The 27,430-nt window shown below is 37.6% G+C and overlaps 5 protein-coding genes, 1 long non-coding RNA gene and 2 pseudogenes across 13 annotated transcripts in view; 6 read left to right on the plus strand and 2 right to left on the minus strand.

The window, feature by feature from the left end:
* Positions 1 to 27,430, minus strand: part of LOC104781816 (polyamine oxidase 3) — a 60,806-nt gene that overhangs the window by 7,644 nt on the left and 25,732 nt on the right. The window lies entirely within an intron of this gene.
* Positions 434 to 833, plus strand: LOC147946211 (uncharacterized). Its single transcript, XR_015597544.1, has 2 exons — positions 434 to 679; positions 775 to 833. It is a non-coding gene; the product is annotated as an uncharacterized LOC147946211 (long non-coding RNA).
* On the minus strand, positions 1,714 to 2,939 carry LOC104784174 (cytochrome b561 and DOMON domain-containing protein At3g59070 pseudogene; annotated as a pseudogene).
* On the plus strand, positions 5,266 to 7,375 carry LOC104781818 (aspartyl protease family protein 2-like). The gene has a single exon (XM_010506584.3). It carries the CDS (start codon positions 5,565 to 5,567, stop codon positions 7,164 to 7,166), a length of 1,602 nt encoding a protein of 533 aa, XP_010504886.2. The 5' UTR covers positions 5,266 to 5,564; the 3' UTR covers positions 7,167 to 7,375.
* On the plus strand, positions 10,723 to 13,048 carry LOC104781819 (protein NUCLEAR FUSION DEFECTIVE 4-like). 2 transcript variants are annotated; one of them, XM_010506585.2, is made up of 3 exons: positions 10,723 to 11,227; positions 11,615 to 12,038; positions 12,150 to 13,048. In XM_010506585.2, exons 1-3 carry the CDS (start codon positions 10,763 to 10,765, stop codon positions 12,836 to 12,838), a joined length of 1,578 nt encoding a protein of 525 aa, XP_010504887.2. In that variant the 5' UTR covers positions 10,723 to 10,762; the 3' UTR covers positions 12,839 to 13,048. The 2 variants fall into 2 exon arrangements, with proteins under 2 accessions (XP_010504887.2, XP_087367690.1); XM_087511564.1 differs by having other exon boundaries at positions 10,763 to 11,227; positions 12,159 to 13,048.
* Positions 13,303 to 15,835, plus strand: LOC104781820 (protein NUCLEAR FUSION DEFECTIVE 4). The gene is made up of 3 exons (XM_010506586.3): positions 13,303 to 14,004; positions 14,427 to 14,856; positions 14,965 to 15,835. Exons 1-3 carry the CDS (start codon positions 13,552 to 13,554, stop codon positions 15,651 to 15,653), a joined length of 1,572 nt encoding a protein of 523 aa, XP_010504888.2. The 5' UTR covers positions 13,303 to 13,551; the 3' UTR covers positions 15,654 to 15,835.
* LOC104781823 (uncharacterized) lies at positions 15,961 to 22,876 on the plus strand. 6 transcript variants are annotated; one of them, XM_087511562.1, is made up of 19 exons: positions 15,961 to 16,137; positions 16,591 to 17,080; positions 17,157 to 17,676; positions 17,785 to 18,042; positions 18,194 to 18,285; positions 18,619 to 18,828; positions 18,909 to 19,310; positions 19,451 to 19,626; positions 19,706 to 19,799; positions 19,935 to 19,991; positions 20,277 to 20,405; positions 20,533 to 20,601; positions 20,683 to 20,796; positions 20,896 to 21,057; positions 21,195 to 21,323; positions 21,540 to 21,641; positions 21,723 to 21,802; positions 21,889 to 22,029; positions 22,117 to 22,876. In XM_087511562.1, exons 2-19 carry the CDS (start codon positions 16,592 to 16,594, stop codon positions 22,700 to 22,702), a joined length of 3,810 nt encoding a protein of 1,269 aa, XP_087367688.1. In that variant the 5' UTR covers positions 15,961 to 16,137; position 16,591; the 3' UTR covers positions 22,703 to 22,876. The 6 variants fall into 6 exon arrangements, 3 of the variants coding, with proteins under 3 accessions (XP_087367688.1, XP_087367686.1, XP_087367687.1); XR_015597537.1 differs by having other exon boundaries at positions 15,968 to 16,137; positions 21,519 to 21,641; XM_087511560.1 differs by having other exon boundaries at positions 15,991 to 16,137; positions 16,520 to 17,080.
* LOC104784175 (protein DETOXIFICATION 15-like) lies at positions 24,533 to 26,118 on the plus strand (annotated as a pseudogene). Its single transcript, XR_015597542.1, has 2 exons — positions 24,533 to 24,827; positions 25,562 to 26,118. The product of XR_015597542.1 is annotated as a protein DETOXIFICATION 15-like (transcript).

Below are 27,430 nucleotides of genomic sequence, written 5' to 3' on the forward strand. Positions count from 1 at the left end.
TCGAATTTATATTGTCATTGGTCAAATAACTCATGTCGGCATAAGTCGTCGCCTCGTTGGATAATTAATTCCATCCCTGCTTCTAACCGATAAATGAACGAAATAAGACACCACCAATTTGACGTGAAAGTAACCATAATAGATAGAACTAATAAATAAATAAATAAATATGTCAAGTAATTAAGGAACCATATATATTAAACGTATATATTCATCATAATTATTTTAATATTTATAACATCACATTAAATAGAAAAAGAAAAAGAAAAAGAATTTATCGCAGAAGGCCCAAATTATAATTCATAGCGGAATTGTATTGGGGTCAGTGGAGATGTTTTATTGGGCCTATTTTTTCAGCCCAGTATAGATCTAAAGTAAGAATGATCAGATAGGGCCGAACAAAAAAAACCCTAACTCTGTAAGAGACCGTTCTGAAACGTTAGAGCGGCGGTGCAGGAAGGCGGATTAGCGGCGGAGGAAGGTGGATGGTATGAAAGGCTAGAAGCGGCGGAGGAAGTATGTGGATAAAGAATCAACCTGAGGGGAATATATGATGTTCTTCGTTAATTTTATAGTTTTCAATCTGAATTTCAAAACCGCCGCTCGCTTTTCCCATCGCCTTTCTCCCGTCTCTCTGATCTGCTCCGCCGCCGACCTTGTGATGATTACAGTTCTGAAGGTCCATCCATACCAAAAGATTATTCAAATGTAAAACTTCTTGTGCTAAAGAATTTTCAAAAATATTTATTTTTCAATTTTTTTTTTTTTTTGCAGTTAATTTAACTCGTGCAGAAGATTCACGAATTTATAGAATCATTCGTTTGCTACCCAAATTTCAGTTTTTGTTTTTATTGTTTTTTGTGTGTGGAAAGTACCAGAACTAAAGAAATCGCCAAGATGAAATGGAACATGAGTTAGATTACATTGCTTTAGTTTAGAACCTGGTAGCTATAGTATACATGCCCATAAATACTTAAAAAGCTTAATAAGAGCAATCACTTAAAAAGCTTAATAAGAGCAATCACTTAAAAGCTCTAAGCTTAGGCGAGTGAACAACCATTGAGATGAAGTTGAAATTTGAAAACCTCCTACAAGAATGCGTGAAATGTGATCCTTTGCAACGCTTACGGGAATGACAGACAACAAGTGTCTGGGACGTTCATTAACCTGTCCAAATGTGAGATCAAGAAATTGAATGCGTGTTTTGGGACTGCATATTTTAAACCAAACAGCTTTACTCCATTAGAACCACTTGAGCCGAAGGTCTAAGGAATTCACATGTTTTCTTTGAGTATGTCCTCTTGATCCTTCCACACCTCAAGATGAATTGTCAGGATTTTGTTTCTCCGTTGACATGTATTAAAAGTTTTCTCCTTTGATGTCCGAATTTTGTTTCTCAAATCACTTGATTTTTTTTTTTTTTTGTTTCTCAAATTACTGAGGTATCAACAGTGTAACTTGGGCTGTCCACAGGACAAGCGCAAACACTTTTTACACCATTACAAACTCCAATCAAACATTGTGAGGCATAAGGGGAAGAAACAAATAATGGCTAGTTATATGTTCAGTTTGTTCCAATGAATAAAAGACCTTCTATTACTAGAAAATAATTCACCTTCTACAAGTAAAACCGAAGAATGACTAATGTAAACAAAAAAACCAATAATGACAAACCAAGACAATTTTAAAACATCCTTAAAAACAAAATAAAAATTAGACTACATCAATAGAATTCGTTGGATCAGCTTTTAGATCTTTCGCTTTATTGCAAAACAAGCTACCCCATCTCTTCTTGAACTGCAAAATCTCCATCACAATCGCAAAGGTTGCAATTGCACAAATTATTGTGGTGTATGCGATCTTCCAGCCGCTTCCAGGTTGTAGAATGGACAAGCCTTTGAAAATATTGTACACACTCAATATGACCACAATGTACCCCACAGTGTGATGGTACCAGTTCCAATATTTTCGGAACCTGTGACCCTTGTCTGGCCTTGCTTTGAGTGCAAGTATCTGTAGAAACCCTAAAGCGAATAGAAGCAACCCAATCACCGTATGAGCCGTAGTCTTCATTCCGGTATGTTTGGCCATGTAGATTGCTGTTCCTAATCCTCCAATTAAACCGGAAAAATAACCGGTTGTTTGACAAATTATGTGTACATAGAACCATGTAGGATCTAATACTTCGTATGTCTTCATATACCTTGCGGCCATAACTCCGATTGGCATGAGAATTCCCCAACTCACGTACTGCATTTATAACTCCATGGATTTGCTTTACCAACATTATGTTTCCGTTAACTGATTTTGTGGATGTGACTTGTCCCGAAAGCAAATCCAAAGAAGCCATAGATTTGAGATGATCTCCACTCATTGCGCGCATTCCAAGTGTATCTCCTTCCTTCAACGGGCCGTCTTGCCATAAGTGATTCACGACGGTTGTGTTAGGAGACAAAAATAAATTTGCAAAGATCGTCATCTCCCCATCAATATATTCAGCAGATACTTGTGTCACGCGAATGGTAAGAGGAGACTCTTGAAGGAGAGGAGCGTAGCTATTAACGGAGGAAGTATATGCACGCATAACGCCTGAAGTTGAGTTACGGTACGCTACAATAGCTTGAGCACCTAACATGCCTTTTTTTCGTCGGGTTTATGGCCCAAGCTATCCAACTAGAAGACTCTATATTGGCGTGACAGTAAGCAACTTCAAGAGCTCCGGTTTCTCGAACATAGCTGAAGTGTAGAAACGAGTCTAATACCGGAAGTTCCGTGCAAGTGCTAAAGGTTTTTCCGTTTTTGAAGCTGTGAGATTCACATCTGGAATGAAGTCCTTGATCTGTTGTTGCTGTAGTAAAAGCTGGAATCAACACGAACATGCAACACAAAACGACTAAAGCAGCTCTTGAATGAAAACAAAGGCATGATGATGATGATGATTATGGTTGTGGTTTTTTTATGGGAGCTAGAACACGAATTTGGTTACGATTTTGGAAAAAGAGATTTATGATGTTTTGGTGATATACAAGCTTTGAGTATTTCCGCAATATTTATAGTGAGTTACATGTACGTCCTAATGTCGTTAGGACTTAGGACTACGTTTCCATATTACGATATTGTTTCGTTTTTGTTTTACCTTAAGTTTCCATATCCCACAAGGAATCTAATTCATTATATCTAAAAGAAAGATATAATCTTTTCACATCTTTGCTTTTTATCTAATACATCTTTGTAAATTGTCATTATAGGCCTTTTGTATATTCCTTTTCTTTTATCTTATAAGTTTTTTTCAGTAACAATTTTAAAAGGAAATTAATAAAAAAAATCTAATCAACTACATATTTGGATTGCTATTTGTATTTTTTTGGCGTCATTTTTATTTTCTTTCTAAAACATTAGATTAATATTATTTAGAAAAAGAAATTGATTTTTTTAAGCTATTAAAAAAAAAACTATACGAGAATCTTATACATTTTTAAATAAATAAAAACTATAATCTCTTTAAATAAAGTTCACCCATTCAATTAACAAATGAAAATATTTGAAGTTTTCAAAATTCAAGTCTATTTCAAGTGTATATAGGACATGTTAACACATATACAGAGAGTCAGAGATTGCTGTATTTTGGTCCGAACTAAACTAACCGATTGCTAATTTACAAGTATTATCTTTTTTTTTTTCTGGTTCGTGTCGACAATTTGGTTAGATACACGTTGCCACGAGAAAGTCAAAATCAAATCATTTTATTTTGTTTGTGTTTACTTGGAATAGTACTGTCGCAATGGAAAAGTATTTTAACCTTTTCTCCCCGGTCAACTTCTAACTTTATACGCTTTCGGGGGTGACTACAAAACAAGCATTTATATGTTTTTCGTGTATGTTGAATTAGTTCAAAAGATTGTAATTTCAGATCAAGGTTACAATCAAACAATAATTATAAAAAAAAAAAATCATTAGTTTGTTTGGTCATAGTCAAACAGTTTCAGAGAAAACGTAAGGACTTGTCCTCCCTTATCGTCAAACATATATACAAATCTCTTCTCAGTTTAAAATTGATCCCAAATTGAATAGTTTTGTTATAACCGACCGGTCAACTTTAACGACTCTGCTTTATAGTAGTAATTAGTTAATAATACACAAAATAAGAATGGTGGGGGAATTATTATATTGGCATGGGTCTATCTTCATAATGCATGCGTTCGTTGAATCTTCTTCGATTGTATTGTGACGAGTCTATATTATTTTGGCATTCTTCGTCTTTCAAAAGGTTATAATCGATAGGTTTATTTGGTGATGACTTTAGTTATTTTTTTCTTTTCTCAAAGCTCTCATTCGTTTGGTTTGGCGGTCAAACTAGTAGTTTCTCACATTTCTTTATCAATTGATACTTAAGTGTTAGCTATTTTGTCCAATAGTTAAATATTGTATTTTGCATGGACCAATGGTGTCTTATAGTCCTAATCAAACCCTTTTTTCTGTTTTTGTTACGCAGTTTAACCAATGATAACAATTATAGACTTATAGTGGTCATTTAAAAAAAAGAAAAAAAATTTGGTCACCAATTATAGTCATATATATATTTTTTTTCCACACATTTTACTACGTACGATTAAACTTTATTTGTCTATTAGAGATCAATGTTGACAAAAAACTAGATAAAACATTTATTGCAAAATGATCACGTTTGCTTACAAATGGCACACCAAACAGAAAAAACACACCAACTACATTCGTATCTATATAAATCTCATTGACCGTACCATTTAAATGCCACAACAATTCAAAGCTACACAAAAAAAAAAAAAAAAAAAATCAAAGCTACATAAAATAATGTCTCAAAAATATTAATTTCTGAAAATTGAATATTATTCAAAATTATTCTGTTTTGGTAAGATTATTCAAAATTATTATATATTTCATGTAGAATACAATCAAAATTAAAATATACTAGTACCAACTACCAATACGTGCAATAGAGAGAGATCTTATTTTTCGTTTTTTGTTATCACCAAAACTTGCATTAACTTAATTTTTAAAGTAATATATCGTAATTGACTTAATTAGAAACTTTTTTTAATGTTCACTTTGTTATATATGGGTTATTCATATTTAATTGTTTATAGAATCTAATTTTCCTTTGAAAATAAAACTAACCCTTTTAATGTTCTTGTTCTCTTTATTACGATGATAAAAAGAGAAGAAACGGTAAAAAAAAAAAAAAAGAATGATGAAGATATGAAACCGCGTGAAGAAGAAGATGACTTTAGTCAACAAAATATCAATTACTATTTTATTTTTATCAGTATTCTGACTTCACCACATCTCTCTACTCTGTTCTTTGCTCTTCTTCTTCTTTCTCTCTCTCTCTCTCCAAGCTTCAAAATCAAAAAAACTTTACAATCTGACCAAATCAAATCTCTCTTACAAAAATAAAAAAAAAGCAACTTCTGCTTCTGTTACTTTTTTTTTTTCAGCACAGTTTTCTTTTCCGGCGACTCCAAGTTTGATCGTCGCCGGCGATTTCTTATTATTTCTTTTCGGTTGTTCTCAAGGCATATCTCCTGATGTTGTCCAAACAAAGTTTCATTCTTTGTCTTATTTTCTTCTTCGTCACAGCATTTTCCGGCGACTCAAGAGGACTCTCTGGTAACAATGAGCAGAAGAACATCTCGGGCTTTTCAGGGATTGACTTTCCAAATCCGATGCGCTTCGGCTCTGTTTCTTCTTCCTCAAGCAACGACTGCGGCTTCTCTGCCCCTGAGAACCAACCCACCAAGGAACGGACCGGAGAAAACAAGACGGTGAAGTTTCACTTAAAGCGCCGGGAGACGACTCCTAAGCACGAAACAGAGAAGACAACAACAAATTCTGTTCTTGAGCTCAGTTTCCGAGATCTCACTAGAATCCAAACGCTTCACAAAAGGGTTTTGGAGAAGAAGAACCAAAACACTGTCAAGAAGCAGAAGATGAATAAAGAAGTCGTTGCCTCTCAGGTGGAGGAGCATCAATCTGGTCAGTTGGTGGCGACGCTTGAGTCCGGTATGACTCTTGGTTCCGGCGAGTACTTCATGGACGTGTTGGTTGGCTCGCCACCAAAACACTTCTCCTTGATTCTCGACACAGGGAGTGACCTAAACTGGATTCAATGCTTGCCTTGCTACGACTGTTTCGAGCAAAACGGTGCGTTTTATGACCCTACAGCCTCTGCTTCTTACAAGAACATAACTTGCACTGACCCAAGATGCAACCTAGTCTCATCACCAGCCGACTCTCCAAAGCCCTGCAAATCAGATAATCAATCATGCCCTTACTACTACTGGTATGGGGATAGCTCCAACACCACTGGGGACTTTGCAGTCGAGACTTTCACGGTTAACCTGACGACAAGTGGAGGGAGCTCAGAGTTGTATAATGTCGAAAACATGATGTTCGGTTGTGGTCATTGGAACCGAGGTCTCTTCCATGGTGCTGCAGGGTTGCTTGGATTAGGAAGAGGCCCGCTTTCGTTTTCCTCGCAGCTTCAGTCTCTTTATGGTCACTCCTTCTCTTATTGCCTAGTCGATAGAAACAGCGACACCAACGTTAGTAGCAAAATGATTTTTGGGGAAGACAAGGATTTGTTGAGCCACCCGAATCTAAACTTCACTTCTTTTGTCGCCGGGAAAGAAAACCTCGTCGACACATTCTACTACGTACATATCAAATCCATTCTAGTCGGGGGAGAAGTTGTAAACATACCTGAAGAGACATGGAATATCTCATCAGATGGCGGTGGAGGAACGATCATAGATTCGGGTACAACCTTAAGTTACTTTGCAGAACCTGCATATGAATTCATCAAGAACAAGATTGCAGAGAAAGCGAAAGGGAAGTACCCTGTCTACAGGGATTTCCCACTCCTAGATCCTTGCTTCAACATGTCTGGCATCGAAAACGTTCAGCTGCCAGAGCTAGGGATTGCCTTTGCAGATGGCGCGGTTTGGAACTTCCCGACTGAGAATTCTTTCATATGGTTGACTGAAGATTTGGTTTGCTTGGCAATTCTTGGAACTCCTAAATCAGCCTTTTCAATCATAGGAAACTATCAGCAGCAGAACTTTCATATACTCTATGATACTAAGAGGTCGAGGCTCGGATATGCACCTACAAAGTGTGCTGATATATAAAACCTTTCTTGTCGATTTTTAGTCCATAAAAGCAACTGTACACAACAATAAGAACAGATGATCATTCTTTTTTCCTTTTTAGATTTATTCATTCTTTAGGATATATATTCCTTTCTAAACACATGCATTGCTGTAGAGCACAAATCATACTAAACTAATGTACTTATTCCTCTACTTTTGCTTTAGGAACATAGTGGGTTAATTTTACTTTTGCTATATGTATTTGCACGAACTATATAGTAGTCTAATATCAACAGCAAGAGTTGGACAGAACTATGGTGAAGTTATATAATCTTTGCAATTGGACAGAGTCGATATATAGTAATCCCTGAATAGGAACTATATATAGAGGAATTGGAAAATAAAGAAGCTTTAGGATATTGCACAGCACAAACCATACACCGAGGAATCGGATTGTGTACCTGAGAAAGGTCGGAGATGAGAGAGAGAGAGAGAGATAGGGAGAGAAGTGTCTTTCTTTTACATTCAGGCGAAGACGGAAGCGAACACGAGAAGAAAAAACTCTCAATGCCATTGATTTGCATTTTGCACAGTGCAAGAAGAATCAAATCAAGCTTAACATGATTTTTTTATTTCAGTCACTTGAAAACCTTTTTTTATCTTTTCTTTTGGGTTGGGAAATTACAACCCTAGCTTATAAGTGTTAACTATTTATTTTTTTAGTTAATTCGTTTTAGTCTCAGACTCTCAGTCACAATAATTAATCATTAATTTTCAATTAAAGAGATATTATATTTTTCTCGCAAGTTTCAAGTCTATATAGTCAGTCAAGAAAAATCAATCATATAATTATGTGTTGCATGTGTGTTTTTCCATTTAATATTTAAGGTTATTTTGGGCTAAGTGGACCAATTCTGGTTCAAATGTACCACATCTTCGATGGAGGTGTGTTCATATTCGAAAACAATGTTTGTTAGAGAGGGAGAATTATAACATCTCGGACCCAATTTAGGGTGGGTATCGATCGATACCAAAGAGGGTGATGGTCGACACTACTAAATTGATGATTGTGCCGTTTGTTTGGAAATCGTTCGGTTTAACTTGGTTTGTGTTTGAAGAGCCTCTTTTCTTTGGAGGAGAGTGGTGTTTATTGCTTCTGAGAGAGAAAGAAAAAGATAGAGAAATGTTGTGATTTTGATCCTGAGAGCAAAAAAAGAGCCTTGAGGAGAGTTAGGAGAAGGAGAAGGGAGATCCATCATCTATATGTGTGTGGGGAAAGATGTGATTACTTGGTGGTGGATTGGGAGAGTCAAGGAGACATTCTCATGGTTGTTAGCGAGGTAAGCCGTGATGTTTGGTGTTTAATCGATTAGAAAATCGTTAGTCGTGAAAAATAGGGTTTGTGGCGAAAAAGAGCTTCAAGGGAGACTCTGGTCGTGGTTTCTGGGTTGGTGTCGTTCGGCACCAACACTTATGTACGGACAGCACGGACTGGCCCGAGATGGCTGCTTCAGGACAACGTTTGGTCGATGAAACAAAGTGCGATTCAGCTGAAATTTGGTGGAAGGCTTCATGCTATTACATGCTCTATATTCAACATTGGGTTTGTAAAATGAACGGTTTGTTTGTGATTTAATAAATGTTTGTATTATGGTATGGCATAGACAGTTTTGTAGTAAGGTTGGAGTGTGGAGCGACACCAAGATGGCTTGAATCTTTTATCGCTCTTGTGTTATTCCTCCGCACAAGGAAGTTTTATGCCACGCTTGTGGCCAAGAGGATCTTGAAGTAATAATCTCTTTGAACGAACCTAGCTACGGTCTCAATCGTGGCTTCATTATTCATTCATTTTGTGTGCCTTTTCCTTCCCTCATATTCTATCTTTATTGTTTGTAAAAAGTGTACGCTGTGTGAAATGACATTAATGCAATGACCAAAGGTAAATCCTTAATGCACAAGGCACCATTATACCAAGGATCGAATTCCGCTTCTTACAAATATAGGGATTATGCTAATGGGCCGGTCTGTTGTGGCCCAATGTTGACAAAAAAAAAAAGTGTGGGCTGTAAGTTATATACTGAAAGGCATATGATAGGATAAGACCGACCGTTTTTAAAAAAAAATTGTGAAATTAAAATTTATATTTTTGTAAGCAAATTATTACATATTTTTGTAGATTGATTTTCAACTACTGGCTTCGCTTAATTTTTGACGTAAAATTTCATGTCCAAATATAAGATTTTATTTCAATTTAAAAATAAATTTCATGGCTGTTTTTTAATATAAAAACATCAAATATAAAATATGTAAGTGATGTAATTTGCTTACAAAAATAGAAATTTTGGTTTCTAATACTTGATTCTCAGTTTAATACATAAAAGGATAAGTACTGTATTATTATATTGTTTTTTTTATAATATGATTAAACGTGTGTAAGCTTAACTGTACCTTTTAGGTAACGCAAGAGCAACACATAATTAAAAAGGCTAATCAAAATTTTCTTTAACTCAGTCTCATCGATGATCGCGATGTCCAAAGGGCGATTGAGTACTTCTTCTCTTCTTCGTTTGACATCATCAGTTTCAAGACTTGAGATTTGGTTATACAGCTGGAGTTGGCTAGTAGCGTAGACATTCGAAAAAAAAAAAAAAGCTTACAATTTCGAAAAAATGGAGAGAATAAACACGAAGTGGGTAGCAGCAATAGCGAGCATATATATGGATTCAAAGCTTTAGCGGAGCTCCAAGGGTGTTTCGGCATGAGGTATTTTTGCAGCAGTCCAAGATTTTGTAGATCCTTGATGATACAGCCTCCCGTTGTTTACCGATTATGGTGATTAAATGCAGCATCACAATTACATTTTCACGAAAGGATGAGTTGGTGTAGTCCAAGAGCAAGGTAACCGGCTGAGTTCGTTTCCTGGCAACATGTTACTATCATTAGAGTAGTTTCGTTTTCTGTATTTGGCAAATAATGTAAAGAAAGAATTAGTTAAGTTATTATTTGATTGTGTGTTGCTGCTGAAAGATTTGCCTATCTAGTATAGTTGTCAGCGATTTGCGAAGACTTTTATACAAAGCAGCTACAAGTCTCGTTTTTATAGTCACATTAAAATATGATGGAGGAACGACTTGTCATGTACGAAAGTGTAATTTATCTAACAAAAAAAAGGTCACGTTTAATTAAACTCATGTATATAAATTGATTAAATAATGCATAGACTATCCATTAATTGATCTCTCCTCTATACAGCATTACATCTACTTGTATAAAATAATTAAATAAAGGACTTCCTCGTTTCACATGGTGGACGTTTCAGATTTGGTTTTGAGTTGACCCATACTCGATTCAGGTACCCTGGTTTAGGAAATCAAAACCAATGCACAACGATAGTTATGGGTTTCTGATATCGGTTAAATATGGTTTAGTCTAGTTGGAGACTTGGAGTGCAAGTGTGAAGTGGGAGCTCCAATTAATCCGGTTTATCGATGGTCTAACCAAACCAAGAACGCCCACGATTATATGTACAAACATTTAAATTTAAAGTTGACTTTAATTTCATTTTAAGAGAACGTTTGCTCATTTTGATCGATGCAGATAGATAGTTATAGAGAAGGAGAGAAAAAGAGAGATAGATGGAGTTTGCAAACACGAAATGGGTGGCTGCGGCAGCGAGTATATGGATACAAAGCTTTACCGGAGCAAGCTACACCTTTGGAATCTATTCCTCTCTTCTCAAAACATCTCAATCTTATGACCAATCTACTCTTGACACCGTCTCCGTTTGCAAAGACATCGGAGGAAACGTAGGCATCCTCTCCGGCCTCTTCTACACCGCGGTTGCAAGCCGCAAAAGTGGTAGCGGTCGCTTCTTTAGTGGACCATGGTTGGTTATATTCGTAGGGCTGGTGCAATGGTTTGTGGGATATGGATTCATATGGATGGCTGCGTCAGGAGTGATCGAAAAGCCTCCGGTGGCTATGATGTGTTTGTTCACGTTCTTCTCCGGTCATTGTCAGACTTTCTTTAATACGGCTATTGTGGTCACCGCCGTCCGTAACTTCTCCGACTATGGTGGGACGGCCGTTGGGATTATGAAGGTAGGACATATTCAAGACTTGGAGAATAAGATTTATATTAATTCTTGTTTTGGACAGTTTCTGCTCTTTTTATCATATAGAAAGAACATATATATAAATATACGACATACTAATTAGCTGGAGAAAGGAACTAGCTAGCTAGTAGGTATATTTAAAATAAAATTAGAACTAGTAGTTAAGATAAAACTATATCGAGCTAGTAGATATATATTAAAACTAGGTCGAACTAGTAGTGAAAATAAGTTTTGATGTAGTCTTGTAGATAACTAGGCACTAGTTAAGATAGATCGGTAGATTAATTACAATACATGTATATTTCCTAGTTCCTACTTACTATGTATATAATTCTCTTCACAAATAATTATGTGTTTATTATTTAAAATGTAGGGTTATCTTGGGCTAAGTGGAGCAATTCTGGTTCAAATGTACCACATCTTCTGTGGAGGTGATCCAGCGAATTACATTCTTCTTTTGGCCGTAGTACCTTCACTCCTCATCTTGGTGTTAATGCCCTTCGTAAGAACATACGACACAGTCATCGCAGGGGACAAGAAACACTTGAACGGTCTCTCCGCCATCTCATTGATCATCGTCACCTATCTTATGGTCGTCATATTGGTCAAAAATGTCATTGGGATGTCAAAGCCTATGCAGATATGCTCTTTCACCTTTCTACTTATCTTGCTCGCCTCTCCTCTCTTAGTGGCGGTTAGAGCACATCGTGAAGAGAAACAGAGATTCTTGTCTTTGGATTTTCCGGTTACCGAGGGAACCGCATTGCTTGACTCTCCTAAGCTCAACACTTCTTCCGGTAAAGTTTAGTTTTGACTCTTGTTAATTGACGAATGATATATATATACGTTAGTTTAGTTATACTTCTCGAAATGAAATTTCTAACAAATTTCAATCAATCAACATGCAGATGTTAAAGTTGTCATGACCAATGATATGAACGTTCTCGAAGCAATATACACAAAAAACTTCTGGCTTCTATTTGCGGCGATGTTATGTGGAATGGGTTCAGGACTCGCGACGATAAACAACATCAGACAGATGGGAGAGTCACTTCGCTACTCTACAGTCCAACTTAATGCTCTGGTGTCTCTGTGGAGCATATGGAACTTTCTAGGCCGGATTGGGTCGGGTTACATCTCAGACGCCTGTTTACACAATCATGGCTGGCCAAGACCAATTTTCATGGCCATAACTCTAGGACTTATGACTATAGGTCAAAGTGTCATGGCCTCCGGTTTGCCAGGAAGCCTGTATATCGGGTCCTTGTTGGTCGGTTTAGCGTACGGGTCACAATGGTCACTCATGCCGACAATAACATCTGAAATATTCGGGGTTCGTCATATGGCAACTATATTCTATACAGTATCGATAGCTAGTCCGATTGGCTCCTACTTTTTCTCAGTGAAGGTGATAGGCTACTTGTACGACAAGGTAGCTTCTGAGGATGATCATTCTTGTAATGGGAATCATTGTTTTGGGACTTCGTTTATGATAATGGCAGCCATGGCTTTGCTTGGCTCTTTTGTCGCTCTTGTGTTATTCCTCCGCACAAGGAAGTTTTATGCGAGGCTTGTGGCCAAGAGGATCTTGAAGTAATCTCTTTGAACGAACCTACGGTCTCAATCGTGGCTTCATTATCCATTTATTTTGTGGCTTTTTTCTTCCCTCACATTTCAAAAGATAATAATCTTTATTGTTTGTAAAAAGCGTGGGTTGTGAATTATATACTGAAAGATATAATAGGACCGCCATATATATTTTTTTTATATTGTGAAACCAAAATTTCTATTTTTATATATAGATTAATAATTTGTTACGGATAATTTTTCAATTATAAGGCAAAATTTTCAAAGATTTTAGTTCAATTTAAATTTCATGGCTATCTTAAAAATATATATATATATATATATATATATATATATATATATCAAACATAACACATGTAAGTGATGTAATTTGCTTACAAAAATAGAAATTTTGGTTTCTAATATTTGATTCTCTCAGTTTAATACATAAAAAGGATAAGTACTGTATTATTAAATTGTTTTTTTTAATATAATATGATTAAACGTGTATAAGCTTAACTGTACCTTTTAGGTACCGCAAGAGCAACACATAATTAAAAAGGCTAATCAAAATTTTCTTTTAACTCAGTCTCGATCGAAGATCGCGATGTCCAAAGGGCGATTGAATACTTCTCCATTTGACATCATCAGTTTCAGACCTGAGATTTGGTTATACAGCTGGAGTTGGCTAGTAGCATAAACATTCCAAAAAAAAAAAAAAAAGAAAGCTTTCAATTTCGAAAAATGGAGAGAATAAACACGAAGTGGGTAGCAGCAGCAGCGAGCATATGGATTCAAAGCTTTAGCGGAGCTACATACACATTCGCTATATACTCATCTATCCTCAAATCATCTCAATCCTATGACCAATCTACTCTTGATTTCGTTTCTGTCTTCAAAGACATTGGTGGTACCTTTGGTATCATCTCCGGATACCTTTACACGACCATGACTTCTAAGCTACACGGTCGTGGTGGTCCTTGGGTTGTGGTTTTCGTTGGGTTGGTTCAATGGTTTATTGGCTTCTTTTTTATCTGGGCTTCGGTTGTTGGGTTGATTGCACCACCGCCTGTGCCGCTCATGTGTTTGTTCGTCTTCTTGGCTGGTCACTCGTTGCCGTTTTTCAATACGGCTAATGTTGTCACGGCTGCTCGGAACTTTTCTCATTACGGTGGGACTGCTGTTGGCATTATGCAGGTAATAAAAAGATTGTAACTTTGTTAAGGAATTATCAATTTGGGTGAAGTTGGAAACTCAATCACGCATTGAATTCGACTCGATCTTGTGTGCTTTAGGAGTCTTTCTCAAGTAGAATCTCATTTTGAAATGAAAAATTAGACCTTTACTGTTTTACATGACCAGTAAATAAAAAAAAAAGTTTCAAATTTTGATTTTGGAGCTTAGCTTCTCTAGCTTTGATTTGGAGCTTAGTTTCTCTAGCTTTGATTTGGAGGATCTCATCTTTGAATCCAGATTTGTTTGCATCATAGATTGTGATTAGTCTGTTTCACTTGAGTCTTTTCTTTTGTTGTATACTCTCAGTTTGATGTATGATTAATGATTGCATATCCAAAAAACTGACTCATTTTTCTCTAAATGTGTTCATCTTTGAACTTCAGGGATTTCTAGGTCTAAGTGGAGCAATTCTGATTCAGTTGTACCACGCGGTCTGCGGAGGTGAAGGTAACCCTGCTACTTTCATTCTTCTCCTGGCTGTAGTACCGACGTTTGTCATCTTCTTGACTATGCCTTTTGTAAGAGTTTACGAAACGGTGACCACGAGTGAGAAGAAACACTTGAATGGTCTCTCTGTGATCTCTTTGATCATAGCCGCCTATCTCATGGTCATTATAACGGTTGAAAATGTTCTCGGTTTATCACGGTCAATGCAGATTTTTTCCTTCATCCTTGTGCTTTTGTTGCTGGCCTCTCCTCTCTTGGTTGCGGTGAGAGCCCTACGCGAAGAAACTCAGACACTTTCTCCTCTGGATCGTCCTCTTGTTCTCGACACATCTGCCTTGCTCGACCCTAGTTTGAAAATTTTCCCGGGTAAGAGCCCTATGCTTGCCAAAAAATGGATTAGGCACCCAATGTCATCATAGTACTAAACAGAATGAGAACAGAACACTGACTGTTTTTACATGCAAATTTGTGCAGATGGAGATCATGTTGTTGTTGAAGACTCAAACATACTGGAAGCAATGAGCACAGTGAACTTTTGGCTACTCTTCGTGGCAATGCTATGTGGGATGGGTTCCGGATTCGCCACTATAAACAACATGAGACAGATAGGGGAGTCTCTTCACTACTCCCCGGTTCAACTCAATTCTCTGGTCTCTCTCTGGAGCATATGGAACTTTCTAGGCCGGTTCGGGGCAGGTTTTGTCTCAGACATATTCTTACACAAACATAGCTGGCCAAGACCTGTCTTCATGGCCATAACTCTAGGTATTATGGCTGTAGGCCACATCGTAGTGGCCTCTGGTTTACAAGGAAGTCTCTATTTTGGTTCAGTTTTGATCGGTATGGCTTACGGTTCGCAATGGTCGCTCATGCCAACAATCACGTCAGAGATATTTGGGATCCGGCATATGGGAACGATTTACTTCACGATCTCGATTGCAGGCCCCATCGGGTCGTACCTACTCTCTGTGAGAGTGATAGGTTACTTCTACGACAAGGTGGCTTCTGAGGATGACAATTCTTGCTTTGGAAGTCAATGTTTCAAGACATCGTTTATGATCATGGCTTCTGTGGCTCTCTTCGGCTCTATGGTTGCTTCTGTTTTGTTCTTCCGCACAAGCAAGTTTTACAAAAGACTTGTAGCCAAGAGGAACTCCAAGTGAGCTTGCAAATTAATCATCATCTGTAATTTAAAGTTTGATCCGTGAGAGAGAGACTAACAGAAGATTGAAATAATCTATTGGTAGATCCAAACTCACTATAATTGTGCCAATGTCTTTGTAAAACAAAAGTATATTTTTGTGTGTGCGTGTGTGTAAGGGAAATTTGTTAAAGGAGTCTCAAATTGGACCGTGTTGGTCGGATTAACCGGTTGAACCGAATTCTGGTTACATTTGGTTCCTAATTTTAACTGTTAAACCAATCTCAAAACCGGACAAAAATTTGATTTTTCTTTTGGTATGAAACCTTAAACCCTGGTTTGTTTTTTTTTTTTTTTTTGTTTGTTTGTGAGAAGTGAGAACCCTAAAGGCTTCACCTTTCATTAGCGCCAACATAAAAAACTTCAGCAGTCTCTCGCAGTCGCTATTCATCGATCTTCAAGCCAACGGAGTCTCGACGACGATTCTTCTCCTTCGCTGTTTTCAGGTTAGAAAATCCAACCACCGTTTAAATCTTCTCCTTGTGATTAGATTCAATCTAAATTGTGAAGCTTTAATTCTCTCTATCTGTTTTGTTTTATTGCTTCTTTAACCCTAAAGTTTAATTTTTTTTTTTGAGTTTGTATTTCACTCTTGAAACGCTTCAGTCTCGCTTTGGTCCTGTAGAATTTTGCCTATGATTTAGTTTTTATTAATATATGTTCTGCAGTTAATTTCGAATTCTTATGATAATTATGAAGATTGCATAGTATTGCGTTGAAATTTTCTTTCTTTGTGTTCTTATGTTTTTTCTTGTCTCATCAATATCTCAGAAAGCTCCATTTTTACACTTACAAGCTCCATTTGGATTTTTCCCGGTTCTATTGTAGAGAATTCAATTGGATTAGTCAAGGAAACGGAACCTAATTATGGAATCATTATGTGTTGACATTGAAACCAGGATGTCCCTCACACCCTCAGAACCTGACCTGCCTGTTTCTGAAGATTTTGGGGAGTACATGCGCTCTCGTTTATCCCAGTCGAAACGACCAGACCATGAACATCTATGTGCCGTCATCGAGGAATTATCAAAAACTCTGGCTGAAGATAATCATAGTCGGACACCTGTTGCTTACTTTGCGGCCACATGCAGTTCGCTGAACAGCATCTTGTCGGGTGATGGTCAACCGTCTTTGGATGTCGTCCAGCCACATGTTGTTATCCTTTCCCTTGTGTTCCCTAAAGTCTCAGCAGGAATACTGAGTAGGAACGGGTTGGCTTTGCGTCTTGTCCTTGACGTTCTGGATCTAGAATCAGCCACGCCTGAGTGCTTGATGTCGGGATTTAAGTGTTTGGTTCACCTTCTCACAACTGTTGAGTCCATTACGGAGAACGAATTCTCTAATTCCTGCAGCATCTTGCTGAGTTTTGTAATCCATTCAGATGGAAAGGTAAATTTAAAAATATACAGGTGCTGATGATTTGGGTCTAAGTCAGACTTTGATGATTTTCTTCTTTTAAATCCAGGTAAGAAAGCTAGCAAACTCGGGTCTCCGTGATGTCCTGCTGAAATCCCATGGAACACAGGCCTGGCAATCAGTCAGTGGAGCAATTGCAGAAATGTTCCAGGGATGTTTAGACCTTGCCCATCACTCGGAAGTGGGTTCTTCAGAAGGAGCCAGGGGAGCAAAGCAAGTGCTTTACATTCTGACCACTCTAAAAGAGTGCTTGGCCTTGATGTCTCAACAGCACATTGCTACTCTGATTGAGGGCTTTCAGGTGCTGATGATTCTGCGCGATCCATACATTACAAGGCCAGTGATAGACTCTTTAAATGCACTTTGTCTCAATCCAACCGCCAACGTTCCAGTTGAGGCGCTGGTCGAAGTGCTATCGCTTGCGGCTGGACTGTTTTCTGGACATGAAACATCTGCTGATACCATGACCTTTACAGCACGTTTGCTGAAAGTTGGGATCACTAGGACTTTTTCTATAAACAGAGATCTTTGTGTGGTTAAACTTCCTAGTGTGTTCAATGGTCTGAAAGGTATGCTGTTGTATCTGCTTTTTCGGTTTCAGAGTTTCTCAAACACACTGCTCTTTCTCAATGTGGTTTATCCTCCCGTTTACATGATTTTTGTGCTTCTTTTGGCAGATATTCTTGCATCTGAACACGAGGAGGCAATCTTTGCAGCAACTGATGCATTGAAGAGTTTGATATTTTCATGCATCGACGAAAGGTTGATCAGAGAAGGTGTCAATGGAATCCGGAATTCAAACTTGAATGCCAGGATGTCTAGTCCAACAGTCATTGAAAAGCTGTGTGCAACGGTTGAGAGCTTGCTTGATTACAGGTTTCATGCAGTCTGGGATATGGCTTTTCAAATTGTTTCAGCGATGTTCGATAAATTAGGTAACTATTATTTTTACTCTGACTTTTCATTTGTTTCTTCTTGTTGAATATTATTCCTTTCTGAGATTCTGACTCTTGTGCCTTTAGGGAGTTATTTGGACCAGTTATTTGCTTAGTTGTTCATTTGCTAATCCTTTCACACAATTTTCAGGTGACGATTCTCCATATTTTCTGAGGAAGACCCTCGAGGACTTATCAGATATGCAAGATTTACCTGATGAAGGCTTTCCTTATCGGAAGCAGGTAACTGTACTTTTTTTTTCATGAAGTGTAATGATCATCTGCTGGATTCTAAATTACATTAGAAATGATAGTGATGTCATTTGTAATCTCTTATCTTGGCTTCATCATTGGACCCGAAGTTCATCTGATGACTATATAGTATCTTGTGCTGTTTGTACAGCAGTTCGATACATGAAATATCTGTACTGTTATGTGGAGGTGCTCTCATATTTAGTTAGAAAGAATGATTCTATGATTCGAGATGATGCAATCATGTCGATGTATTAGGTCTTGCCTCTGTTAGTCATGTTCTGTAATGTCCTGACTGATGTTATCTTTGTTGGCGATCTGCAGCTGCATGTATGTGTAGGATCAGCCGTTGGTGCTATGGGACCTGAAACATTTTTGAGCGTTGTACGTTTAAACCTTGAAGCTAGTGATCTGTCTGAGGTAAAAGTTTGGCTCTTCCCAATCTTGAAGCAGTACACAGTTGGAGGACGCCTTAGTTTCTTCACAGAGACTATTTTTAGAATGATAGAAACAATGAGCCAAAAAGCTCAACAGGTAATTTTTATTGTATCCTGCTGTTTGATATATTCTTGTTTTTATATTTCTTAATATTTGCTAGTTGTTGGTGATGACAGCTCAAGCTACAAGGTCTTCCTGGAGCATCCCGGAGTGTTGATTCTCTCGTATATTCGTTATGGGCTTTGTTACCTTCATTCTGTAATTATCCCGTGGATACTGTGGAGAGTTTTGCCGATCTGGGGCGAATATTATGTGGAATTCTTCAAACACAGGCTGAGACCCGTGGAATTATATGCGCCAGTTTGAATATTCTGATTCAACAGAATAAGGAAGTTGTTGAGGGGAAAGAAATATCTATTAATGAAGCTAGTCCTGCTATGCAACGAGCAGTAGCTCGTTATGATTCACAGCATGCAGCAGCTAATTTGAAAGTTTTGCGGTTGTGTGCTCCGAAATTATTGGATCTTTTGTCAAGGATATTTCATGAATCTGGCAAAGATGATGGCGGTTCTCTTCAGGTAATTAACAACCTTCGAGGGAAGGGTACTCACTTGCCTTACATCATAAAATGATGGGTTGCAATTTAATATCACTTAGTTAAATGTCACCAGAACTTTTTCGTCTTTGTGTTATAATAACTGTTCTTGTCTACTTTCAGTCTGCGATAGGCAACTTGGCTTCCATAGCGGAGAAAAAGACTGTTTCGAAGCTACTTTTCAAGACTCTGCGAGAGCTTTTAGAGGCTACCAAAACTGCCATTGCACAAGATGAAAGCTCTGTTAATGGGATGGACGTTGATAACACCACAGACAAAAATTCTTCTTCCAACTTAAGGTACTGTTTTCCAGTTTGTGTTTCTAGTTGCTTAGTTGCTACTGCCAATATTGACCCTATAATCTGCATTTCATTTCAGGGCAAGGTTGTTTGATCTGTTAGTTTCACTATTACCTGGTTTGGATGGTCAAGAAGTTGATACCATATTTAGTTCTCTGAAGCCTGCATTGCAGGTTTGTAAATTGATCTATTGTATTGAACGATTTATTGTTCTTGGTGTGGCTGTGATTTATCTCTTACATGAAGATGAGTTTTTTTATTGAATTGTAAGAACGATGGGTATATACTAATATGGATTGTAACTGCAGGATCCTAAGGGCCTAATTCAGAAGAAAGCGTACAAAGTTCTTTCAATCATCTTGAAGGTATTACTTTCCTTGCCTGCCTTAAGATTACAATCTTCGATTAGGGCATGTATATTGATTCCTTTAGTGCATAGCTGACTGGTTTTATATTCGCTAAGTGTCTAAATCTTCATCGCCTGGATGGCATGATAATATTTTGTTTGTCCATAATATATGCATACCTTATGTTAAACAGTACATCACTGATGTTGTGTCTTAAGGTCCTTGAAAACCAATAAACTCAGCTCTCTCATTTACAAACAAATCTTGACTAATGCGTTTGGTTACATATGCATCTGGCGCCAGAGTTCTGATGGATTTGTTTCAAAGAACCTCGAGGAGTTGCTTAACCTGATGCACAATCTATGCCATGTCTCTGCCAAGCGCCATAAACTTGATTGTTTATACTTCCTGTTAGCTCATGCATCAAGGACTGTAAGATGCTAAACCTTATATAATTTATTTGTATTATGACTAAATGTATGATGACTATTGTATAGGTTTTAGAATTATCTGGGGAAAATAGTTATCTTAGATTCTGATGATTTGTTTGCCCGTACAGGATGATTTAAAGGAGAGAAAAGACATTGTTTCTTCTTTCCTACCCGAAGTTATACTTGCTTTAAAGGAGGTACGAACCATTGCTTGAAACTGATTGTGTCAAACTATGATCGTATAAGAAACATTATTCAGGTCGCTGTTGTTTATGCAGGTAAATAAAAAAACAAGAAGCAGAGCCTATGACGTGCTTGTTCAGATTGGTCATGCATATGCAGATGAGGAAAATGGTGGAGACAATGAGCAATTGCATGGGTACTTCAATATGGTATGTATAATCTAATCATTGTAATAATATTCTTTCAGGATCTTAGTTTTTCCTTTTTGCATCAAGATTGATTGTAGACCTCTGCTATAAACGTCGCAGGTGGTTGGTTGCTTAGCTGGGGAAAAACCTCAGATGATTAGTGCTGCTGTCAAGGGTGTAGCTCGTTTGACATATGAGTTCTCGGATCTCATAGCTAGTGCTTACAATTTGCTTCCTTCAACATTTCTTCTCCTCCAGAGAAAAAATAAAGAAATTACAAAAGTAAGTAACCTATCTTCCCTTTCAAGAGGCCACATCTTTTGTTGCTGCATGTTAGCCATTTGTCTCACTTGTTTATCAGTGAGACAGACATACTGAACTGTTTTCCTTAAACATACAACCAATCTATTTGGAAACAGGCAAATTTAGGTTTGTTGAAGGTTTTGGTGGCTAAATCACCCGTTGAAGGACTACACGCAAACTTAAGGAGCATGGTTGAAGGCTTATTAAAGTGGCCAGAAGGAACGAAAAACCTTTTCAAAGCAAAGGTGTGTTTCTAATACCCACTTTCTATACAGTATGCCCAACATGACATCTTTGGTACCTAAAATGTGAATTTCACATCTCACACAACTTCGTCGCACACATTTATACTTGTTGAGCTCTTTCTAGTGTATATACTGTTACTTAGCGGCAGGATATATATAGGATCTGATTCTGCGGATTCTTGCCCCTTTTTGAAGAGTCATGTTGGTATAATTTAGGTGAGGCTTCTCTTGGAGATGCTCATTAAGAAATGTGGCACGGAAGCTGTCAGGTCTGTGATGCCTGAGGAACATATGAAACTCCTGACGAACATACGAAAGGTTAATAATGTTCAAGTTGTCTACATTGCAGTGCCTCTGTTATGTTATACACTCATACATTTTATCTTTGGTTCATCTCAGATCAAGGAACGTAAAGAGAAAAAATATGCAGCTGGTTCTGACATAAGTAAATCGCAGCATTCAAAAGATACTTCATCAAAGTACCTTACCAACTCAATCGACAGATGGTCTCATAGAAGTGTCTGAGTGGTCAAGTACTAATTTGTTTTTGATTTGTGTCTTCCAGGGTTAGCCGGTGGAATGATACCAAGATATTTTCTGATTTTGATGATGAATACGAGGACAGCGATGGAGACGACATGGATGCAGAGTCTCATGGCCGTAGCAAGGCTTCCTCTTTATTAAAATCTAAGGCATCCGCTTTAAGGTTGGTTGTTATATACACATTTTGGCAATGATCTTGTCTTGCTATGCTTTTGGATCTATAAACTAACATGTTAGCGACGTATTACAGATCCAAGAAAAGTCGGAACCAGAGTCATCTTGAAGTGGATGAGTCGGATGATGAACCGCTTGACTTAATGGATCGGCACAAAACGAGATTAGCTCTTCGGTCAAGTGAATTTCGCAAACGGGAAGCTGACTCGGATGAAGAAGCAGAGTTTGATGAGGAAGGGCGGCTAGTCATTCGTGAAGGAGGGAGGGCTAAAAGAAAGGAAATATCTGATGCAGATTCAGATGCCAAAAGTAGCAAAGGTAGCCGTTTCTCTGGAAACTCATCCAGGAAGAACCAAAAGCGGATGAAGACATCAGAGTCTGGATACTCTTACACAGGAAAAGAGTATGCAAGCAAAAAGGCAAGTGGTGATCTTAGGAGGAAAGATAAGGTTGAACCGTATGCATACTGGCCACTTGATCGCAAGATGATGAGCCGTAGACCAGAGCAGCGGGCAGTTGCAGTCAGAGGTATGTCAAGTGTGGTCAAGATGGCAAAGAGGATGGAAGGGAAGAGCGCTGCAGAAGCACTTGCAACTACCAAGTTCAAAAAATTCAAGAGGAGTGGTCAAAAGAAATCTGCTGGGAAGAAGAAAAACAAGTAAACAAGTGGCATAGGCTCCTCACCCATGTTTTAAGATATCAGACAAACAATAGCTTATTTAGAAAGCACATTTTTGACTGCTGAAACTTTAAAGACCTTTGTCCATGTCATATTGTAATCAGGTTTTGAATTATGGTTTTCAGAGCTGATACATCAAAGAGAAAAATTTTATCAACGTCGGTTCCGGATTGTTCTTTTCATTTGTTCCATCTCAACCAGAGTAGTTATGAGCAACAACAGGACACGTCCTTCCCTTATTTGTTGCGGAAGAAGACATCATTATTAGCATGACTGTTAATAGATATTACCCGCATAACTGAGAGACATCATTTACTAGCATGACTGTGAGAATGGACGGGTTGTCCATGGTCTGCCCATATCCAATTCATTTTCGGGGGATCAGGGTCTATAACCGGAAATGAAGTCCTAGAGGATCAGGGTCTACTAGCTAGTAGCATCAATAGAGTTTTGTAACATGTTAAACACTAAATTACCTAAACAAGGATTGAACTCCTAGAGGGATCTTTTTCTTTCGTCACTACGGAACTAACACAGCAAGAACATAGTTTTGAAATCAGTTTAAGTTTTGCCTTAGATGTGGGATGATGCTTCCTCTGAATTTTAGCTAAACCATATCTTTCTACTTTTTTTTTTTTTTGGTGAAAAATACACACAAAACACACTGATCATTTTCAATTCACAAACACCGCTCACCCTCCTCAGCTCTTTGTTCTTTTTCTTTTTTTTTTCTTTCTTGATAGGATCTTTCTTTTTTGTTGGTTGGTGACCAATTATCTCAAGGCAATCTTGTATTATGAAATCTTCTCTTTCTAAATTCTAACACCGCTTAATATTTTTACCAAGTAGATAAAAAAAAAAGAACAAAACTACCATCCGGCCGTGACATGCATTACTTTCATAATTATTAATGATGTTAGATGTTGTTCAGATTTCTGCACTTATAATTTCTAATTATAGTTCAGATTCATTGCAGTGACACTGACCGGAACCGGTGATCTTATATTTTGGACCATGCTTATCACGTTTTTTGAGAAATTTAATGAAATGATTAATCCCCTATCAATTTGTAGCTGGTATAGTTAGTACCGACACTTTGAATATTCATCTCATCAATTTGTAGTTGGTAGTTAGTACCGACACTTTGAACTAATGGCGGACCTATAAACTTTTTTAGGCAGGGTGTGGTGGTCAAAATATTAAAGAACAAGTATAATGGACAAAAAAATCAAGTAACAGTGTAGCTAGATGGGGTCGAACCCATGTTGGGAAGGGAGATGGGAATAGTAAAGAGCACTTTAACCAACTGTGCTGAAAAATCCATTAATTCTGGTCTGGTCGTTGCTTTGAATGAAGATAGTTCGTGCCCTACGGTTATAATGAGAACTGATAAGATTGTGCCTTAAACAAAATTAATTAATTTATTTTGTTAAAAAGGAAATATAATCCTTTTTAATTATTATTTTGTCTTTTTTAGTAGTACTTTCTTTTATTTTTGAAATTGAAATTTGTTGCTCAAGAAATTATTTTTTTGTACAAGTGAAGTCAGGGACGTGCTCTATACTCTTCTTAAACTTTTGTTAGTATACATAATTAGTTAACTTATCCAATATTTTACATGTTACTTTGCTTATTCTATTTCACATTCTACTTATTTGTTTATAAGTTTCTTAAATAAAATTATATGCTTTCATTTCTCTTTTCTTTTTCTATCTTCAGTTTAAATTTGAAAAATATTACTAAAACTAGTAAATTAGTACCATTAAATTTTTTTGTAGTTATTTTATTATTTCTAGAGTACAATTAAATTTTTATACCTGTCTAGCTAGAGTAGAGTCTACATTCTCTGAAGCAAAGCAATGATGAGAGAGGAGAGTGAGGATACGTTGTCGTGGCCTCTGATCGGAGAGAAAGAGAAGAAAAGTAGATTAGTAAAGGAGGAAGTCAAGAAGCAGCTACTCTTGTCTGGGCCACTAATTGCAGTGAGTCTTCTTCAGTTTTCTCTACAAATAATCTCAGTCATGTTCGTCGTACATCTTGGCGCTCGATCTCTCTCTGCCGCCTCCATTGCCACCTCTTTCGCCTCCGTCACTGGCTTCACATTCCTCGTCAGTTTTTTTCTTCTATGAACCCTCCTCTCTCTCTCTCTCTCTCTCTCTCTCTGTGGCGGACCCAGGAATAAAAATTAGGGGGGTCATTTTTTTAATAAAGAGTTAAAATGTTCAAAAAAAAAATTGTATTGGTGTAATAGGGGAAAATCGAACACTGGTTAGAGAGGTCATTCTAGGGGAAACAAACCAACTTTGCTACTGACACTTCATTGACTCCATGCAAAAACAACTATTTATCTATTTTAGGGGGGTCAGTTGACCCCCCTTCCCTGTACATAGGTCCGCCAGACATATATATTATTCTACTCTTTTACTACAAAGTTATTTAGATAGAGTATCTAATAATTCATTTATCGATGTAGTCGTTAATCCGGCGCGCTAATGGAGTTCTATCAATTAAAGTTTACGGTAGAAAAGTCTTGCGTATGCATATTTGATTCTTCTATATAAATATATGCTCCTACAAGAACAAAAAAAAAACATTTTGTCATTTTTAAAGAGAAAGCGAACACACCAAAAATAAACAAGAAAAGCTGTTTTGTACATAACTGGTTGTTCGTTTTTTATATAAAGCACAAAACAAATTCATGATTTTGTTCATTTCTGCTACCCCCACATGTCTACAACGACTAGTAATGATATACAGTCCAAACTTATAATCAATTGATATTTCTGAGCGCTTACTTGTTCTGCAAGAAATCGGATCATTAAACTTTTCACCTTTGAAACAGATGGGAACAGCAAGTACGTTGGACACAGCTTGTGGCCAGTCGTACGGGGCAAAAATGTACGGAATGTTAGGCATACACATGCAAAGAGCAATGCTTGTTCTTACACTGTTCTCTGTTCCTCTTTCCATCATTTGGGCCAACACAGAGCACTTTCTCGTCTTCTTCGGCCAAGACAAATCTATTTCACACCTATCTGGCTCTTACGCGGTTACGCCAGATTCATGATCCCTAGCATCTTCGCCTACGGTCTCCTTCAATGTCTCAACAGGTTTTTTCAGGCGCAGAACAATGTGTTTCCTGTTGTGGTCTCTTCTGGAGTCACCACTTGTCTTCACATGATCATCTGTTGGCTCTTGGTATTGAAATCTGGTTTAGGGTTTAGAGGAGCTGCTGTGGCGAATGCCATTTCGTACTGGTTTAATGTCATTCTCTTGTCGTGTTACGTCAAGTTTTCGCCTTCGTGCTCACTGACCTGGACCGGTTTCTCTAAGGAGGCTCGGCGTGATATCATCCCTTTTATGAAGCTAGCTATTCCTTCTGCAATGATGGTTTGGTAAGTCCGAAAACAAAATGTCTGCCATCAATAACTATACTAAACCTAGTTTAGATTTGATAAATCTTGCTTCTCTTAATTAGTATCCTTTTAAAGTGTCTTCTTTATTTTGGTGATGTTGCTTTGAGCAGCTTAGAGACGTGGTCCTTTGAGCTTTTGGTTCTCTCGTCAGGACTTCTTCCGAACCCGGTTCTAGAAACTTCCGTTCTTGCAATCTGGTAAGAAGAATATATTTTTACATTAGTGATTGTTATCTCGTTGTCATAATTCAGAACCAGTTTTATTATTACCTAGCTAGTGACTAAATTTGATAAGAAAATATATGCAGCCTTAATATATCAGGAACAGTCTGGATGATCCCGTTTGGCCTCAGTGGCGCCGCAAGGTCATAATAAGACTAATAATTAGTAAACCATATACTGTATATAATAATATAACGAAATGATCATGTAACCTCAATATTACTAATTGTCCAAATCCGCAGCACAAGGGTGTCACATGAGTTAGGAGCAGGGAATCCAAAAGGGACTAAGCTTGCGGTTCGCGTGGTCCTGAGCTTTTCCGTCGTAGAGAGTATACTAGTTGGATCGGTTCTGATACTGATAAGGAAGATATGGGGATTTGCTCAGTAATGACCCGGAAGTAGTCAGACATGTTGCCTCGATGTTGCCGATTCTTGCCTTAGGTCACTCCCTAGACAGCTTCCAAAGCGTTCTTTCAGGTTATACTCAAAGCTTTCTTTGCATGCAAGTAAAATGCAAACCACTCTAGCTACAATGCACCATTCTGGTTTTGGAACTCGGTTTACAGCGGTTATATATGTTGTTTAATTATTGGGTTTTTTTCTTCCGGTCTAAAAGGGGTTGCTAGAGGATGTGGATGGCAGAAGATAGGAGCCTCCGTGAATCTTGGATCATATTATCTTGTCGGAATTCCGTTCGGTTTGTTAGTTGGATTTCACTTTCACGTTGGTGGTCGGGTAAATTAATCAACTCAACTACCCAACTCAGATTCTCTCTTAACTCATCTCAAACTTTTTTCTAGACCATTTGTTTGAAAGCTAAACATGTATATATTAATTAACACAAACTTTGATTTTAAGGGGCTTTGGCTAGGAATTTTATGTGCACTCATCGTTCAAGGTCTATGTCTTTCCCTCATCACTTTTTTACAAATTGGGATGAAGAGGTAAGCTGCTGTATATAATATTCTTTTTTATTTCTTTGAAATTAACTAAAGATTATGAGGATAATTTATACTTTATAGTTACGTTACAACTTACAAAGCTTTCGTGCTGCAATTTTGATTGTTAATTA

The sequence above is a fragment of the Camelina sativa genome, chromosome 4 (assembly GCF_030686135.1).
Source record: "Camelina sativa cultivar CO46 ecotype springtype chromosome 4, ASM3068613v1".
NCBI classification, from domain to species: domain Eukaryota; kingdom Viridiplantae; phylum Streptophyta; class Magnoliopsida; order Brassicales; family Brassicaceae; genus Camelina; species Camelina sativa.

Coding starts and splice junctions, on each gene's coding strand:
- LOC104781818 (XM_010506584.3), top strand. CDS start 5,565: ATGTTGTCCAAACAAAGTTTCATTCTTTGTCTTATTTTCTTCTTCGTC.
- LOC104781819 (XM_010506585.2), top strand. CDS start 10,763: ATGGAGTTTGCAAACACGAAATGGGTGGCTGCGGCAGCGAGTATATGG. Junction 11,228..11,614: donor CGGCCGTTGGGATTATGAAG/GTAGGACATATT, acceptor TTTAAAATGTAG/GGTTATCTTGGGCTAAGTGG. Junction 12,039..12,149: donor TAAGCTCAACACTTCTTCCG/GTAAAGTTTAGT, acceptor ATCAACATGCAG/ATGTTAAAGTTGTCATGACC.
- LOC104781820 (XM_010506586.3), top strand. CDS start 13,552: ATGGAGAGAATAAACACGAAGTGGGTAGCAGCAGCAGCGAGCATATGG. Junction 14,005..14,426: donor CTGCTGTTGGCATTATGCAG/GTAATAAAAAGA, acceptor TTTGAACTTCAG/GGATTTCTAGGTCTAAGTGG. Junction 14,857..14,964: donor TAGTTTGAAAATTTTCCCGG/GTAAGAGCCCTA, acceptor AAATTTGTGCAG/ATGGAGATCATGTTGTTGTT.
- LOC104781823 (XM_087511560.1), top strand. CDS start 16,559: ATGGAATCATTATGTGTTGACATTGAAACCAGGATGTCCCTCACACCC. Junction 17,677..17,784: donor TGTGTTCAATGGTCTGAAAG/GTATGCTGTTGT, acceptor TTCTTTTGGCAG/ATATTCTTGCATCTGAACAC. Junction 22,030..22,116: donor TCTAAGGCATCCGCTTTAAG/GTTGGTTGTTAT, acceptor GACGTATTACAG/ATCCAAGAAAAGTCGGAACC.